This window comes from Mya arenaria, chromosome 11 (genome assembly GCF_026914265.1).
Source record: "Mya arenaria isolate MELC-2E11 chromosome 11, ASM2691426v1".
Lineage (NCBI taxonomy): Eukaryota > Metazoa > Mollusca > Bivalvia > Myida > Myidae > Mya > Mya arenaria.
Window position 1 is genome coordinate 36,961,597 of NC_069132.1, and position 16,767 is coordinate 36,978,363.

Sequence of the window (16,767 nt, forward strand, 5' to 3'; positions counted from 1 at the left end):
ATCTCAAGTCGGATGCAGACGTACAATTTACAGACAAATCAACGAAACATATATATATATATATATTGAATATGCAGTCTTTCCCTGAAAATTAATGCAAAGGGTAAAGACAAAATTATTCTAAATGACATTTAAAGGCAAGAGTTTTTATGATTTTTTGTTACTTGGACTTCGAATTTATTTTGTTATTTTAATTTTTTTTAATTTTTTTTTAAATTCCAATAAAACAGAATCATAACTTACATTTATTCATATTTTTTTATTATTTTTTTTTAAATTCCAACAAAAAACAGTATCATAATGATAACTTTCATTCGATTGTCCAGTTGGGCGCAGCGATTTTTGGAATATTTTTAATTACTTTTTCAAATATTTTAACGTTTATACAACAATACATTAAATAACAAAACGACGATCATCTTAGTCGAATGGAAATAGTTAACTGGCACATCTTGAAAAATGTTGATTGGAATTTTTTTGGTCTTGCCTATAACAATTAAATAAAACAAGAGCTCTACTGTATATTAATGCCAATGCTCCTCTGTTTTTATTTCTGTCAAATAAGAGGAATAACTTCAACTCATCATTTAAGTCCTTGATATACACATGTGTATTTCTAATGTCTCTGGCAACATGTGTACCAAGTTTCATTTGAATAACTTGACCAGATTTTAAACAAGGTTTAAAGTTTTTGAACACTGCATGATGCCGACGCCAATTAAACATCATTAGCAAAATGTACCAAAATGTGTATTTAAGTTATGGTTTTTCAAATAAGTTTTTCTTTACAAAACAACTTGCACTTAATGCAAGCTATTATATTTTTAAGTTACTGGTATTTTTCTCATGTAAAACAATGTAAAATCATTCCTATTTTATGATATTTTAACCAACAACAGTTTCGTACATTAATTTAGTTCATACATGTTATGTAAATTAATGATCTCTTCTTCGATATATTCTTCCTTAGTGTTTCCACCCATGTCTCCCCTAATTACCAGACAGATTCTGATTTAATCATTTAGAACGGTTCTGACAAAAACATCCTCTGAATTTCAATAAAATCATTAAATAGTTTCATTAAGTGGGTAAATTGCGGTCCATGCATGCGTCTGAGACATTCAAGCCAACACTAAGAAATATATTATTTATTGTTGACATAACTATTTATTAAGAACACTCACTTAAGATGAAATTTTATTATCATTAGTTCTCATAATATATGTTCATGTATAATACCTTCATAGTCAGAAAATCTTCGCTTCATCACAAAATGTAAACAAATACTTTCATCAATAATATTTTGAAATCGTACTCCATTTTTTTCCTGGAATTAACAATAATTCACTCTAGAAATAAATTACGTCATAATCATCAACAGATAGCTTTACATATTCTGGTAACTAATTCTTCTTCATGACCAACATGAGCCTATATATAGCAAACTCAATAACTAAATTGATTCAAAAAACCACTTTATCAAATGAAAACTTCTGTTTTAACTGAATTCATTAATATTTTATCACAGAGATCATTTATAGAATTATTATTCCCGAGCGGCTAACTCTAGTAGCATTCAAGTGCATCACTAGTCACGATTAATTCCAAGATAATGACAAATTACATGTATGTCTTTCCTCCACGTCATTTAAAAAAAGTATCCTAATTTTGACTTAAATTTCACACTTTTTGATGTTAACTCTACAAACATACTGTTTCATGTTTACTTCTATAAAACAAACATAAGAGCTAACCAAGAAAGTAAATCTATTTAAGTCCATAAAATTTGAGCAAAGTTTTAGATTTAACATACAACTTTCGTATTAATGACAGCAATTTTTTTCGTAAGGTCTTACAATGGTATTTTAGCTTAATACACCGCGGTGCATTCATTGCTGGTGTACAATAGATGTTTTCACAATGTATAGAGGCATTCAAATAATAGACTGTTGATAATTGTACCTAAATATACCGCTGCGATATTCTTTTCAAATTCAGTAAAATACTCGTATATAATTTCATGAATAGCTTTCAAACCATCGTGACATTATACACAATGATGACAATTATTAGTATAATTTTTTTTTCTGACTGGGGCCTTCCCAATGCTAAAACTGTGATGTACATTTTTTTCCAAATGTGAAAATAAATTTCACAAATTTAAAGTTTGAAAAAAAAAAGGTTTTAGAAATTGGACCTCAGTCAGTTTTTGATGGAAGAGTTGTAAATTTAGCAATCTTTGAGAAACAAAGTTTACGACATCCATCTTTTCTATCAATTCTTAAAGAATTTCTAGGCAAAATTTGAATCCCCAATTTTATTGAAAATGGAAAAAAACAAGAATTTTTCATCATCAGTGATTTATCACTCAAATTATTCAGTTATTAAAAAAAATGTTAATTGAATTTTTTTTAAACAGGTTTAGGGTTCTGTTTCAAAAAAGATCTTAGACAATTTTTAGTTTAACTTTAAATGAACTTAGTGTCACAGTTCAATTGTTTTGTTACATATTTCAGTGAATTGAACTTAGGTCAGTATTATAAATTAGACAAAATTGAGCAAATAAAAACAAAATAGATGTGTTGCTATTTTGACATTATACAGATTAAAGATCATCTAAGTTCTAACTAAATCTTTTACTATATGCTTATTTAATATGGTGGTTTAAAGAGATTCATCAGTGAAATAAAATTGAAATTTAACTGATTTAAAAAGTAATAATATCAATTTGATCATTTTCGCTGTTGGGAAATTAAAACCCGTTTTTATGTAAAAATAAAGCTACAGCGGGCACATCGCGGGGACACATTTCAAACACGTCATTTCCAAAATGACGTTACTTTGCATACAATTTGGAGTGCTTTTCTGAAAATGAATATAAATTTGGAATATGGTTTTATGCATATAACAAAAAGATAAATTATTTATTTCAGTTTAAAATCATAATAAATTTCCCCTGTGAACACATTAAATGAATATTTCACTCGTGGCTGTGCCACTCGAGAAACATCAATTTTGGTGCTCCCTAGGTGAAATAAATTACGATCTTACACTAAAATAAACAATTATCCTCTATTTATTGAAATGGCCCCGGTTAACAGAGGAATAAAACTGAAAACTTAAATAATTATCAGAAGCAAACATTAAAGTAATAATAGTTCATTGACCTGCAGAACACTTATGATAGCTTAATTAAACTCCCACCACTCGATTGCTACTTATACTTCAAGCTTTCAAAAAAAGACATTTGCTATCAATAATTAAAATTCTAATAAGGTCTTCATTTGCTTTGCTTCAGGGAACTAGAATTTTTATGAACTAAACTCCGACATTGAACACTCCCACCAACCGACTGCTACCAATATTTCATGCTTTCAAACAAAGTCATTTGTGATGAATTATTAAAAATTCTAACATCAACTTTATTTTAAAAATTCTAACATCAACTTTATTGGCTATGCTACTGAAAACCATGCACATCGTCAAGCAATGGTGAAATTATTTATGCTCACTATTGAACTCAACTCTCTAACAGCTATGTATTCTCAAAGGAATTTAAAGTACTGAATTTATATGAAAGCATTAAGAATTTATAACAATCGTAAATCATTGAACTCTTAAATCATACTTACATATGAAGAAAGCCATGGCGATGACAATCCAGCGGCTTTTCTCCAGAAACACAAAAGTTTTCAGGAGCTATCCCATTTCTTTTAATTAAAGTCACTAAAAATCTCTGGCCAAAAAGTAAATATTATTCCGAAGAAATTAGCATTATCAGAGAAATGGGGAAAAATTCTTAAAAGATTGAAAATCTGAAAAACGCACTGAGAGGATAACAAGAAATACGTAAGAGTGATGGAGCTCAGGATTGATATTGATTAGAGTATAATTCTACAAGCACTGCCATTGATTTTCCATGAATTCCCCCAACATCCCTTCATCTCCATTACCTCCTTCACGGCCTCAGCCTCGGTCAGTCACCATCAGAACCAATAATGGCACCTAAATGGGAATCTACTGTCTCTATAGGCTTGCATTATCAGCAAAATATTGCTTGGGCCAGGTTTTCTATTTTCACTTAACTGTTCTGGGATATATTCTCTGATGATCAGCATTATTTCAATTATTTTGGGTAAGGGAGACAACCACAATTAGAAATGCTCAAAGTACTCTTCTAATGAAGGTGCATTTTGTCTCCTTTCAATTGGAGGACTTCAGTTTTCTTCCTAAAATGTAAACAAATGAGGGCAAAGAAAAATGCCCTTTCCACTGGCAAAATTGTTGGCCTTAGGACTCAGGCAGATGAGCAGACATGTTGCGGCCTTTGTGAAGACGAAAGCAAAGGAAAATGAGACATTTCGGAGCATTCTAGTTAGGTCTGCTGGCTGTAAGTCTAAAAGGATTAATCTTGTTTCATATTCTAATGAGCATTAATTAACTTGTCAGACTGAGTCAGCCGGTGAAATGCAAAGAAATGTTCAAAAATTGATGTAATCAAAGCTTCAAAAATTTGAGAGCTGTATAAATAACAATAATTTATATCACTTTACAATTACATTTTATATGCAATAAAAAAGAAATTAGATGGTAATTCAAATCATTCTGTTCATTAATTGATCTTGATTATTGAACTCATTCATTACTTGGCTTTAATTCCTTACTCATAAGTTTACATGCAATCTTGTATTTTTATAGTATTTTGATACATGAAAACTTTGATGAATTTAATTATTGAAAGTGCCAACACGAAACAATTACTAATCACTTATTAAAGCTGCACTCTCACAGATTGAACGTTTTGACAACTTTTTACTTTGTTGTCTTTGAACGAGCCAATTTATGCGAACATTCATGTAAACCAGTCCTATAAGACTGCTGACAAAAAATTAGATTGCAGATTTTTATATTTAAGTTCAAAGATTGATGCTTTATGCCATAAAACATTGATTTTCGGATGGAAATATGAAAAACTGCTATCTGATCTCAGCAGTCTTTTCTCACTGGTTTGCATGTATTTACACAAAAACTGGCTCATTCCAAACCAAAAAATAAAAAAAGTTGACAGAACGGTAAATCTGTGAGAGTGCAGCTTGAGCCCTAATCATGCGGGGTCCGAATATATTCGGACTTAGTTTTGTGTAACCCGATCCATGCTAAGTCCGGATATTTTCTGACCTTGATATTTACCAGTGGATCATTCATAAATCCATTTCAACATCAATTTTTGGAGCACATTACCACATCATGAGTACATAAAAATCAACGGAAAATAATAAATCTGGCATGTGACCTGTATCTAAGGGTTTGCTTTTTTTCAGGGTACCATGGAGTATCAGTCCGATCTTCCCTAGCCAACCTGGGATTTGGCAAAGTTAAGGATGTGCAGCCTCTCTCAGAACAAGCTGCCATAGAACTTGGAGCAGAAATGATCAATGATCTTGTAGTGATTTGTTGTGCTTTAAGTATTTATCTTTTCATCGAGTCTATTCCAAATCCTAGCCAACGTGCTGAGGCGGAGAGGAAAAAAGAAGAAATGGACGTGTTAAAGAAAGCTGTTTACCAACAAAGTGTGGAGCTTGAAGAGCAAGCAGTGAGATTAAAAGAGTTAGAAAAATTGTTAACTAGCAAAACTATGTATTCGTCAACTACGAGTAAAGTGATTAAAGATCTTAAAGAGATTGAAATTAAGTCACTGTCAGATATTACAAATAAAAAGTCTTAGCAGTCCTTTGAACCAAACTTTTAAAAATAGTTTTGTTCAGTGAGGTCATTAGGTGGATCTTAGATGAGATGATAGCTGAAAATGTTTTTTGTTTTTTAATTTTGTTTTGTTTCATTATCTTTGAATAATTCATAAGTAATGCCAGGGGTCGTATTCAATATAAAACTTATCCATAGACATGTCTTTAAAGTGCATGATTCACTTCAGCCTATTAATTCTGTATACAGTCTAATCCAAACACACAAATTTTACTCTTAGATTAAGTTAAATATAAGTGAGTTATTGAACGAAGACCCAGAGATCCTATTTACATATATATGTTATCAAAAATCCCTGGTAAATCCTTAGCTTCAACAGTTGTTTGTCTTTTAATGCCTAGAGCACCCAGTGATAAACGTTTACTATTATGCCATGGTGTAATCCGATATTGGTGTTTGTGTCTTGAATTGCATTATAAATTATGCATGCCTTTGGTGTGTGATGAGCATTTACATATTTTACATGACTTTCTAGTGTTTTGTTTGTTGTTTTTTTGGTGCAAAATGTTAAACTTTTGCATTATTTTTTGTGTACTTTTTTGTTTACATGTAATCATGATGTATTTTAAACAATTTATTGGTAGAGCTTTATTCTTTATTTATTTCAGTAACCTGTTAGGAATTGGATCTATAATAAAACATAAAACCGATTACTATTGTTTTTTTAAATTTTAAGCTTAAATATTGAGTCAGTTTCCTGCCTTACAAATTTTAATATGTTTACACTTGTAGAACTACAATTAAACATGTAACCACATGCTTATGTCTGGTAGAAACACTGTTTATATGTCAACTTTGCTAAGGCCGGTTATACATGTCAACACATGCTTATGCCTGGAAGAACCACTGTTGTTCATGTCGACACATGCTTACGCCTGGTAGAACTACTGTTATACATGTCAACACGTGCTTACGCCTGGTAGAACCGCGGTTATACATGTAGGCAAGTGCTTACGCCTGGTAGAACCGCCGTTATTCATGTAGGCACGTGCTTACGCCTGGTAGAACCGCCGTTATTCATGTAGGCACATGCTTACGCCTGGTAGAACCGCCGTTATTCATGTAGGCACGTGCTTACGCCTGGTAGAACCGCCGTTATACATGTCGGCACGTTCTTACGCCTGGTAGAACCGCCGTTATACATGTCGGCACGTGCTTACGCCTGGTAGAACCGCCGTTATACATGTCGGCACGTGCTTACGCCTGGTAGAACCACGGTTATACATGTCGACACATGCTTACGATGTCGACATATACTAACGCCTGGTAGAACCACTGTTATACATGTCAACACATGCTTATGCCTGGTAGAACCACCGTTCTACATGTTGACACATGCTTATGCCTGGTAGAACCACCGTTATACATGTCAACACATGCTTACACCTGGTTGAACCACCATTAGACATGTCGACACATGCTTATGCCTGGTAGAACCACCTTTATACATGTTGACACATGCTTACGATGTCAACACATGCATACCCCTGGTAAAACCACTGTTATACATGTCGACACATGCTTATCCCTAGTAAAACCACTGTTATACATGTCGACACATGCTTACCCCTGGTAGAACACTTTCGCGCAACATCGTGCTATCATAGCTTTCTTCACAATTGTTGTAAAATATATAACGTTTAAACTAGTGAACTTGGACTCCAGAGTTAATATTGTGATCCAGCTGATGCCTGAATTCAGTCGAGATATAATTCCCATAAACAATGTCACCAAGTTTGGTTACAATTGGATAAAAAATGCTCAAGTAAGACAGTGAAATTGGTAAAATTTTGATAGATAATAGTGTGATCTGACAGTTGAAGTTGAGGATGCTCATAAACTTTGTACCCAAGTTTCGTAAATAAAGATTGGATAAGAGATGCCCAAGTTAGCCAGTTTTTATAATTCAAGAGCCATAAATCTGCAGTTAATATTGCGATGTGGCTGTTGATTTGACTTGATCAGTCTAGATGTCTTGCAAATGAGCTTTATGACTAAGTTGGTTAAGATTGGATTAAAAAAAAAGTCTAAGAGAGCAAATAAAAGTGTGATTAGGCAGATGCGGATAAGATCCCAAAATGTACGTAGTCAAATAATGTCTATTCCAAAGTTATATGGCAAATATTATATGATACCCTGCATGTGTTCCGATACATGTATGTTCAGACCAGCAATTACCATCAAACCTCTTGAGAATATGACACTCATTTTTTCTCGAATGAGTATAAGAACTGCAAATAAGTAAGACAATTTATTAAGAAATATAACAATAAAATTGTGAACAAAAACAAACAAAAATATCCAGTTTTATTAACTGACGTATGTATTTGCAATGATATAAAATGTAATGAAAAAAAGGATAAAAAATGAAAAACATGTAAATCTCTAGATTCAAGTATTGATGAATGGATAAGTACAATGAGGGTGATTTTATATGGATACATACCCGCAATAAAACTGTCTTTAAGACCTGAGATGCTGGTACATCCTTAAAGCTACACTCTCACAGATTGACAGGTTTGACTTTATTTTTATTTTTTTTTATCTCAGAATCAGCTGATTTTTGGCATCAATGCCTTCAATGTAGTAATATAAGATAACACACACCAAAACAAATGCCAAGTATTCAATAAACCACCAAAATTTTTTCATAAAGTGTTAGTAACGCTATTAGCCATAAAACTTCAATTTTCGACAAATAATCAGAAAAACTGCAATTTAATCTTTAGACAGCCTTCTAATATCACTTGTTGTCAGACATTTACCCAAAAATTGGCAGTTTTCAAGCCAAAAAAACCCCCCAAAACAGTTGTCAAAAACAAGCAATCTGTGAAGTTGCAGCTTCAAATGAGGATGATTTGATTAGCAGGGATGTGATTGACCAGTTGGCAATGGGTTTAGGCCCACTTCAGGGGGTGAGGCGGCCTTCCGCATAAGCAAAACTGGTATTTTAGTAATGCCAATATTAAGAACAAACAAAGTAACCACCAAAAGCAACCAGATGTCTAATAATTTTAGTCCCAGGAGCCATAGAATCTGGGGAAATCTGTGAACAAATCACATCCCTGAAATGTGAGGCATTGAAAACATCAGTGACAGGTAACTGATTTTAAAACCTGAGATGCTAATGATCATGATTTTAATATGGTATGATTATATCTTATAAACATGTGTATGTATGTGTTTTTTTATGAAAGATATGTACATGATAAAAAAAACATAACAAAACAATATGGCCAGCCTAATAGCACTATTAGTTAAACAAAGAGAACAAATACCCAATTTCTCAAATCATCGAAAACAAGTCCTTTTTTAACATAATCAAGCTAAGCTCACTTTTTTTTTTTATATAAGTCAAGTATTCACCCCTTTTGAAGACAATGTTGAGACTTTGCGCGGAAAGCAATTTATAAAATCAAATTATGATTACCATGTTTTGGTAAAAAAATCAAGTCTAAGCAAGTAATTTGCCGCAATGAAATTGGGGCCAGATCGCTTGGCAACTGATGTGGAAAATATATAACTTTCCAAACATTTCTAAAAAAAACTAAATTTGGACATTAAAACCAGCTCCATAAAACAATAATTAAAAAACTCGTGAAAAAATACTGCATGTGGAGAAATTTCAGACTGTACATGTACCAAAATAAACCATCAGAAATAATAGTACGGGCGCGGGCCTTCGTCCCTGTTGCGGGGTAGCGAGTCGACCCGTGCAATTGTGCAAAAATACAACTCGGATCAATCGGCTCGAGCGTCGATGGAGAGTCATTGATTGATAGTATTATTCCTTAAGATAATTTTATCCTATTATTTGAGCATATATTTATTATAGGGCCTCATTCTTGCTTCGTACAGCTAACCATCGAAAATGTGTGAAATGTGACCAAAATGCTTTAAAATCAGACCACAACTTTTTAAAAACGCTGTATTTTTCCTAAAAGCATTAGTAATGCAGTTTAAATTTGAAATGTTTTAAACATTGGAAATACAAAATTCTGTGTAAACAAGAATCTGCAAGTATCTCTTTGATTTTTGTTCATAATAGTGTATAGAATAACTCATATTTAACAAAGCCGAGGATTAAAAACATCCTAGCCAACACATAATCTGTGATGCTGCCCCTTTCAACTCCTTGAAGAGAACTGCTCTTATTGAGAGCTGATAGTGAAATCAATGTTAAGGCGAAGAACTAAACAGAAACAGCTCTCTGCTGTTTGTTAGTAACCAACTGAACACTTGAACAACTAACACTGGTCATACAATTTGCTCAAATCTCTTCTCCCAACAAACATAAATTTGTTGTCTTCCATAGGCTCCTTCTCACAACTTATATTTACCATTCAGCAAAGTCAAACAAGACGTTCTGGTCATAATGACTCTTTCCAGGTAACACAAGACTTTTAAGCCAAGAGAAGACTTTTCAGCCAAGGCTGTAGGAACAGAGTGTGGTAACGCAGCCCCAGTAAGCGAAAGAGGTATGCTCAAGTCTTCCTGCTGCTGAGAATTTTCTGTTCCATGGTTTTGTGTTTCTGTGTCTCCATGTGTAGGGCCAGTAGCTGGGGGTTGGGACACCGCACTTGACACAGTTCGCAGTCGATAAACGTCCCTCGGATGTTCCTAGGGAAATACACAAAAAAACAACACATGAGAAAAAATAACATCATAAAGATTCTAACATGATCTTTCTCCAACCATTCTAGATTGACAAAATATGCTATCTGTACATATTAATCAAAACTTAAAAACAAAATATTTGAAAGTTTTCAAGAGATTGCAAAGAATATACATTTATGTAACAGGAAGCTTTGATCAAAGGTCTGAAATGTTAACTTGTAATTACAAATTCATAACCATTAAAATGAACAGCATAAATATTCCACTTACTTCCTGACGGTTTCTCGAAGCATTTCAATATGTCTAATAAAGTGGTCGTTGTCATCGTCATCCGTGAGGATGTTAAGGCAGCTGTGTAGGGGCAGTAGAGGGTTACAATCCCCGATGTCTATGTTGTGGGATAACACATCCTCTGGGTCCACCTGGTTCCAGCAGTACAAGCGTTGGGGCATTTCAACCTCACATGATTTACGACGCCTCTGGAGCAACCTTGACGTTAAAACATATTACTTAAAGCTGCACTCTCACAGATTTACCGTTTTTACAACTTTTTTTTTGTCTTGGAAAAAGCAAATTTTTGCGAAAGCATTTTCAAACCAATGATATAGGATTGCTGACAAAAAATCAGATCGTAGTTTGTCATATTTCCGTTTGAAAATTAATGTTTTATGGCTTAAACCGTTACCAACGGTTTAAGAAAAATGCATAAAACATCAATTTTTGAACTTAAATAAAAAAATCTGCAATCTAAATTTTTGTCATCAATATTATAAAACTAGTTTCCATGGATTTTCGCAAAAATTGGCTCGTTCCAAGACAAAAATAAAAAAGTTGTCAAAACGTTAAATCTGTGAGAGTGCAGCTTTAAAAGATGCACTCTAACTAACAAACAGGATTTACAACTATTAATACAATTATTTCTATTTACAGGAATAGATGAATAAATGTAAAAAAACAATGGTTACGATGTTTAGTTTGTAAGGAAGGTGCAGAAAACTTGGTATTTCTACCTTATGAGATGATAGTTAGTCACTGTAAATCTTTTAGGACCCACCAATCATTTAATATTTTTGAGTTTTCAGCTATTAAGTACACGATTACAATCTTGTTATCAGTGATTAAAAAATTACATAAATGCATTATTTAGTTAGTAGTTTACGCTTGTTCTACATGTGTATGCACTGATTTTTAAATACAAGTATCACTTTAGAGACATCTAAAACTAATGTAATTAAGTAGTCGCCAAAACAATTACTACAACTTGTCAAGATCATTTGGCATGTTTTTCCAGTTAATCAGTTCAACAATTCAACCATCTTATTTATTTATAAAATATAACCGCATTATTGGTCTACTGAAAGTTAGATATAAGTTATACCATACTACTTTAGTTGAAGGGCAGGCAAGAAATATAGAGATACAGATAGAAAGCCTAAATCATGAACACCATGTACATATACATGCCATATTTCTGAGAGGCTTCCCAGGGGATTTCGGTCTGAATTCCAGGGATTTTGATATTAAACCAGGGTTTTTTTACCCAGCCAAATTTAGAGCAATATCTACATTTATAATATAAGAATAATACAGAAACACACTCTAATTACAATAACTTTTGGACTAAGTCATCATGGTCCTTCATGGAATTTCACACTCATAATATTATAGGCAATTTCCACTGTCAACCTCATGCTAGTTTTTATTCCAGGGGATATGGATCCCCTGGCGGGGGACCTGAGGATAGGTCAGAATTCTGGGGATTTTTTCCCCCTGCTGGGGGATATGGCATGTATGCATGTATACTCACTTGAGGATCTGACACCTGGCCTTCTCCTGGATATTGAAGACGGCTTCCAGTCCCCAGGAAGACACCGTGTCTTGGTTCCCAATCGCAAAGTTAATCGCCAATCTCACACCATTGATCTGCAGTTCACAATTTCATAGATAAGTATTACATACAATATGTGAAGGGAATCTGGTTTGATACCTTTGAAACTTAGTAATTGCAACACTGCTTTTAAAGTAAGGTGTCCTTTCACTCTATAAACTTTTTTAATTTTACAAAAATTTAATTTTCTAAGAAAAATGTTGAATCACTCGGGTAACAAATTTAAAATTAAATGTTGTGAATGGAAGAGGCGAAAAGTAACATTGTGTATCCATTACATCTGAAATGTCCTCATTGGTGAAGGTGACATCGAAGGGCAATTCAATGTCATGGTCTGGTAGAAGTGCCTCCCCTGAATCTGCCTCAAAACCTAGGCCACATATGGCCCCTATCATCCGCGTTTTCTTGGGGTTGGGCCTGCAATAGAATAAGTCAAAGGTGATGTTAAAGGGCAATTCAAGGTCATGATTCGGAAGAAGGGGTTTTTCTGTATCAGCCTTGTTCCCTAGCCCACATATTGCCCCTATCAGGCCCATTTCTTGGGATTGAAAGTGATGACCAAAGTAAGTTCAAGGTCATGGTCCGGTAGAAGGGACTCCCCTGTATCTGTCCCATACCAAAGACCATATATGGCCCCTATCAGAAGTGTAGAGCAAGTTTCACATTCCCATAACCCAACATACTGCACAATCTCACACACAGTGATTTCCAATGACTATTACTGCAATTTCAGCTGTTTGCCCAGATTTACTTTATTTTTGTGGTTTTATATCACTTATCAAGAGCCTCAATTTTCTAGCTTACCTTAACTCGGCCACAGGGGTGAAGATCAGAGTGATGATGGCGGGAAGGCCTGGAATGAGGGGCATGATAGTCGTATCCCGGGCAACCACTGTTGAACCATTGGGGTTGAGTCCGACAAATCCCGCTATCATCATACGCTGGTGCTGGTCATGGGGCTCGTCATCAATTGCAACAGAGTTCACACTGTTCTGTTCAACCTTTGTTGTCCTGGTAACAAGGACGAAAAAACTCTTTATAATAGATTGAAACTCTTCTTGTTCACATGTTACAAAAAGATGCTTAACACATATGCAATCCATGTGAAAAGTTTGAACAATAAAGATCTTTGCAAACATATATCAACACTAGTGATAATAGCTCAGGATGAAAAAAACGTCTTTGTCTTCAGTTAAAAATTAAAGCCGAACATGAATTTTAGTACAATCAATGATAAATGGCCTGTTATGGGTACAAATTAAATATAGCCTTTCAATATTGTCTTTCTTTTTTATCTTTAATATTGTGTTTCATCCTGCTGGTTTCATTTTATGTTCACTTTTGTGAGGCTACTAAAAGGCTATGGTTAAATTTCAATTATCTTTTTCTGAATACCTTTGTAAAATCAAATATTCATAGTGGTTGGCATGTCAATCCTGAAATGATTTTTTTTAAAGGAGTCTGATATACAAATATGAGAATTTTGGCAGCCTGGTGAATCCATGAGGATTTTTTATGCAGAAAAAGAAAATATAAGCCCCCAGAAAATACCTAACAAACAAGAGGCCCAAAAGGACCTATACTCTACTGGCATGGCTTTTGTGGTCATATCAATCCAGAGCATGTATGTATGGGTAAAAGGCAACAGACATATAGTTTATGTTTTGTGTTTGGGTTACCTGAAAACGTAGCACGTTCAACATCTGAGCCCAGAAAGTATTGTAAGCAGATTAGTTGCATGAACTATTTTAATATGTGCCAAGTAAAAGTCATCTGACAAAAAAAAAAAATGCTTTCAAAACTGTACTCATAGTAAAAATTTCTGTAGTTTTAAAAGTTAAAAAAAGTTGGTCAAAAGGTCAAAGTCAAGGGCATCCTAGGACAACATTGATCAATTTGAACAAACATTCACAATCGGTTGTGCTGAGATGGATGCACGAACACACAAAAAGATTTTCAAACCTTTCCAGATTTATGTTTACCAAACCTGTGAACCCTGGGTGTGGCCAGTAATGACAACAGGTGCATAACTTAAACATTCACAACCAATTTTGTTAAGATGAATGCGCAAACTACAGAACTTAAAGGTAAAAAATGGTCTTTGGGCACAAGAACAAGGCAGAGTAATTCACAAAATCAACTGCAGAAGCAAAAAGCAAATTGTCTCTCAAAATCCTAGAGTTGCAAATTGTCTCGGCTAAAAATAGAATTCGCTCATGCAGACCTGGCTAAAAATAGAAAGCATTTCTTTAAAACTTTCATGGCCCATAATCAAGGCATTCATAGGCGGATCTTGCTGGTTTTTGAAAGGAACCAAGCTCTAATGGATATCTAGATACTGTGCAAGTTTCATGGAGATACAATCAAAACTGAAGACTGTATCGTGTTCACAACCAATTGTATACACAATAGCATTTTTTTATACTATCAAGGGCCATAATCTAGGCATGCATGGGCGGATCTGGCTGGTTTTCGAAAGGAACCCAGCTCTAATGGATATCTAGATACTGTACAAGTTTCATCGAGATACAATCAAAACTGAAGACTGTATCGTGTTCACAAGCAATTGTTTACAGACGCACGAACGCACGACCACACGGATGCACATACTACGTACACATTACCATCGCATAAGCTCTTCTGGCCTTTGGCCAATAGAGCTAAAAACAAGCTATTTTGCCTTGAATGCATTGTAAACGAGGCCATTTCAGGTCTGATTTTTCTTAATTTTAGTATATCTTTAAAATTAGTCATATGAAATAAAAAAATTAAAGAATTACCACAATATATTATTTTCATTGACTTTATTGAAAAAAAACACACACTTTTATGTTAAAAACGCTGATAAGTTTCTTAAAATTTGACTATGAAAATTTCAAAATCGACTTAAGAGAGGAAATTACTTAAGATGCTTTTATGAATACAGCCCCGCAGTTTCCTTAAAATATATATTAAGATTCGAGCAACATCATAACTGCTTGATCTTTTTCAATGATGATTTTAGAAGTCTATAGCACAATTAAATTCCATTAAAATCTCCATAAAACATGAACACCAACCTGAGTCGGCCGACATTGTTAAGACTGTAGAACCTCATGGCATATGGATTGTCTGGCCCATTCAAATTCACCTGAGAACATAAAATAGCCAATTTAGTTGTCCGGTTAGTGCAATCGTTTCTCACCTAGGCGCAAGTGAGTTTGTATTTTGGTCACCAAGCCAACCCGGCCAATTGCGTTTCCTTCTTGTACTCCGGTTTTCACCACAAAACTAAGACACACTCGCGTTACATTGTGCCAATGAAAGTAATTTATATAATGTTTTAATAACTTCTTTCACAATTGTTGTAAAATATAAAAGTTTTAAACTAAAAGAATTTGTTCAGGTAACGATACAATTATTGTATCTACCATACAGTGCCATTACCGCTTATCATGATTTCTTGAAAGAATTTAGACCACTAATTTTAACTGACAGAAGTCAATCATGACTTTATTTAAAACAAAATCTTCATCTCCTAACAGACAGCAGTTATCAGTAACATACAACTGCACTGCCAGCAGATGCCAATTTCACTTGTCTTTCTTTTTCTAATTTGATCAAGGAATATAACTCAACAATATTTACAACAAGAATTAGGGCCCTTGCTATAAAAGTGTGTATCATCACTAGTAACATGTATCCTAAGTTTCATGTGTTCAGATAACACTTATTTATAACTCGAGTTATGGCCAGGGGCAATGATTACGAAAAGTCTCAAGTCTGAGTTCAGACTCAAATGGCAAAACTGTGAATCTGAATTTTATTGTATTAAATATTCTTTCTAGTTGAGTTTTGATGATAAAATGTGCTGAATGTTGTGACTATTTGAAAGAGTAAAATAATTTGCATGTTTTTGTGTAAAACAAAAGGAATAAAGATGATTTTTTGTAAATAAGTAAATGTCCTTTTCTGAATCTGAGTCTAAACTTCGACTTGAGACTGTTCATAATCATTGCCCTAGGTGTTATTTTTGCTGGTTTTTGACACCAACTCAATGGCTTACCAGGACCTGATAACAGAGAAGCTAATATTAAATAAAAACATCACTTACCCGTCCCCCTCTCTGCCTCGCCCGGTCTCCACCCCCTGTGGCTCCCAGGGGCAGATGTAGCCAGTCTGGGGTGTTTCCTTCTGTCGGTTTTGACTGGAACTCCTCCATCCCGCCGGTGGCGGCCCTCTTGAAATCATTCTTGCTCTCAACATATGCTGCTACACGCTGCTCATTGCTTTGCTGTTGATAAATAAAGCCTATGGTAAGTTAAACTGAACAATGAGAACCGTTTTTATCTTATTTATAACAGTAAGAACTGTCTACACTGTATATTTTTAAAAAGCACAATGCCACTGAGTGACAATATCCCAGGCAGGCCAATAATGGGATTATTTACTGCTTCAGATAGAATCATAAATTTCACTGCATGGCCATATATTGAACTATTTCATACGATTTTTTACTG

The 16,767-nt window shown here is 34.2% G+C and overlaps 3 protein-coding genes across 11 annotated transcripts in view; 1 reads left to right on the top strand and 2 right to left on the bottom strand.

The window, feature by feature from the left end:
- The window catches only part of LOC128209759 (synaptotagmin-14-like), a 65,143-nt gene extending 61,280 nt beyond the window's left edge, over nucleotides 1–3,863 (bottom strand). The window contains exons 1-2 of one of the 9 annotated variants that reach the window (XM_052913947.1): nucleotides 1,625–1,831; nucleotides 1,240–1,327 (exon numbers count right to left, since the gene is read on the bottom strand). In XM_052913947.1, the coding sequence (XP_052769907.1) occupies nucleotides 1,240–1,327; nucleotides 1,625–1,648 (112 nt within the window). In that variant the 5' untranslated portion in view covers nucleotides 1,649–1,831. Of the gene's footprint in view, nucleotides 1–1,239; nucleotides 1,905–3,632 lie in introns of those variants that run through there. The other 8 variants (XM_052913956.1, XM_052913954.1, XM_052913955.1 and 5 more) reach the window with 8 other exon arrangements.
- A 363-nt stretch (nucleotides 3,864–4,226) lies between these two features.
- Nucleotides 4,227–6,413, top strand: LOC128209380 (optic atrophy 3 protein homolog). Its single transcript, XM_052913404.1, has 2 exons — nucleotides 4,227–4,390; nucleotides 5,322–6,413. The coding sequence occupies exons 1-2, from the start codon at nucleotides 4,261–4,263 to the stop codon at nucleotides 5,723–5,725; spliced, it is 534 nt and encodes a 177-aa protein (XP_052769364.1). The 5' UTR covers nucleotides 4,227–4,260; the 3' UTR covers nucleotides 5,726–6,413.
- Nucleotides 6,414–7,999: 1,586 nt separating this feature from the next.
- LOC128208123 (ATP-dependent RNA helicase TDRD9-like) overlaps nucleotides 8,000–16,767 on the bottom strand; it is a 48,230-nt gene continuing 39,462 nt past the window's right edge. Inside the window, exons 27-33 of the mRNA XM_052911487.1 lie at nucleotides 16,362–16,541; nucleotides 15,328–15,398; nucleotides 13,073–13,279; nucleotides 12,547–12,685; nucleotides 12,188–12,303; nucleotides 10,651–10,869; nucleotides 8,000–10,383 (exon numbers count right to left, since the gene is read on the bottom strand). Of these exons, the coding sequence (XP_052767447.1) occupies nucleotides 10,248–10,383; nucleotides 10,651–10,869; nucleotides 12,188–12,303; nucleotides 12,547–12,685; nucleotides 13,073–13,279; nucleotides 15,328–15,398; nucleotides 16,362–16,541 (1,068 nt within the window). The 3' untranslated portion in view covers nucleotides 8,000–10,247. The remainder of the gene's footprint in view (nucleotides 10,384–10,650; nucleotides 10,870–12,187; nucleotides 12,304–12,546; nucleotides 12,686–13,072; nucleotides 13,280–15,327; nucleotides 15,399–16,361; nucleotides 16,542–16,767) is intronic.

Excerpts from the sequence above, each read along its gene's own strand:
- LOC128209380 (XM_052913404.1), top strand. The coding sequence starts at position 4,261 with ATGCCCTTTCCACTGGCAAAATTGTTGGCCTTAGGACTCAGGCAGATG. Across the intron at positions 4,391-5,321 it reads TCTAGTTAGGTCTGCTGGCT|GGTACCATGGAGTATCAGTC; the intron begins GTAAGTCTAAAA and ends GCTTTTTTTCAG.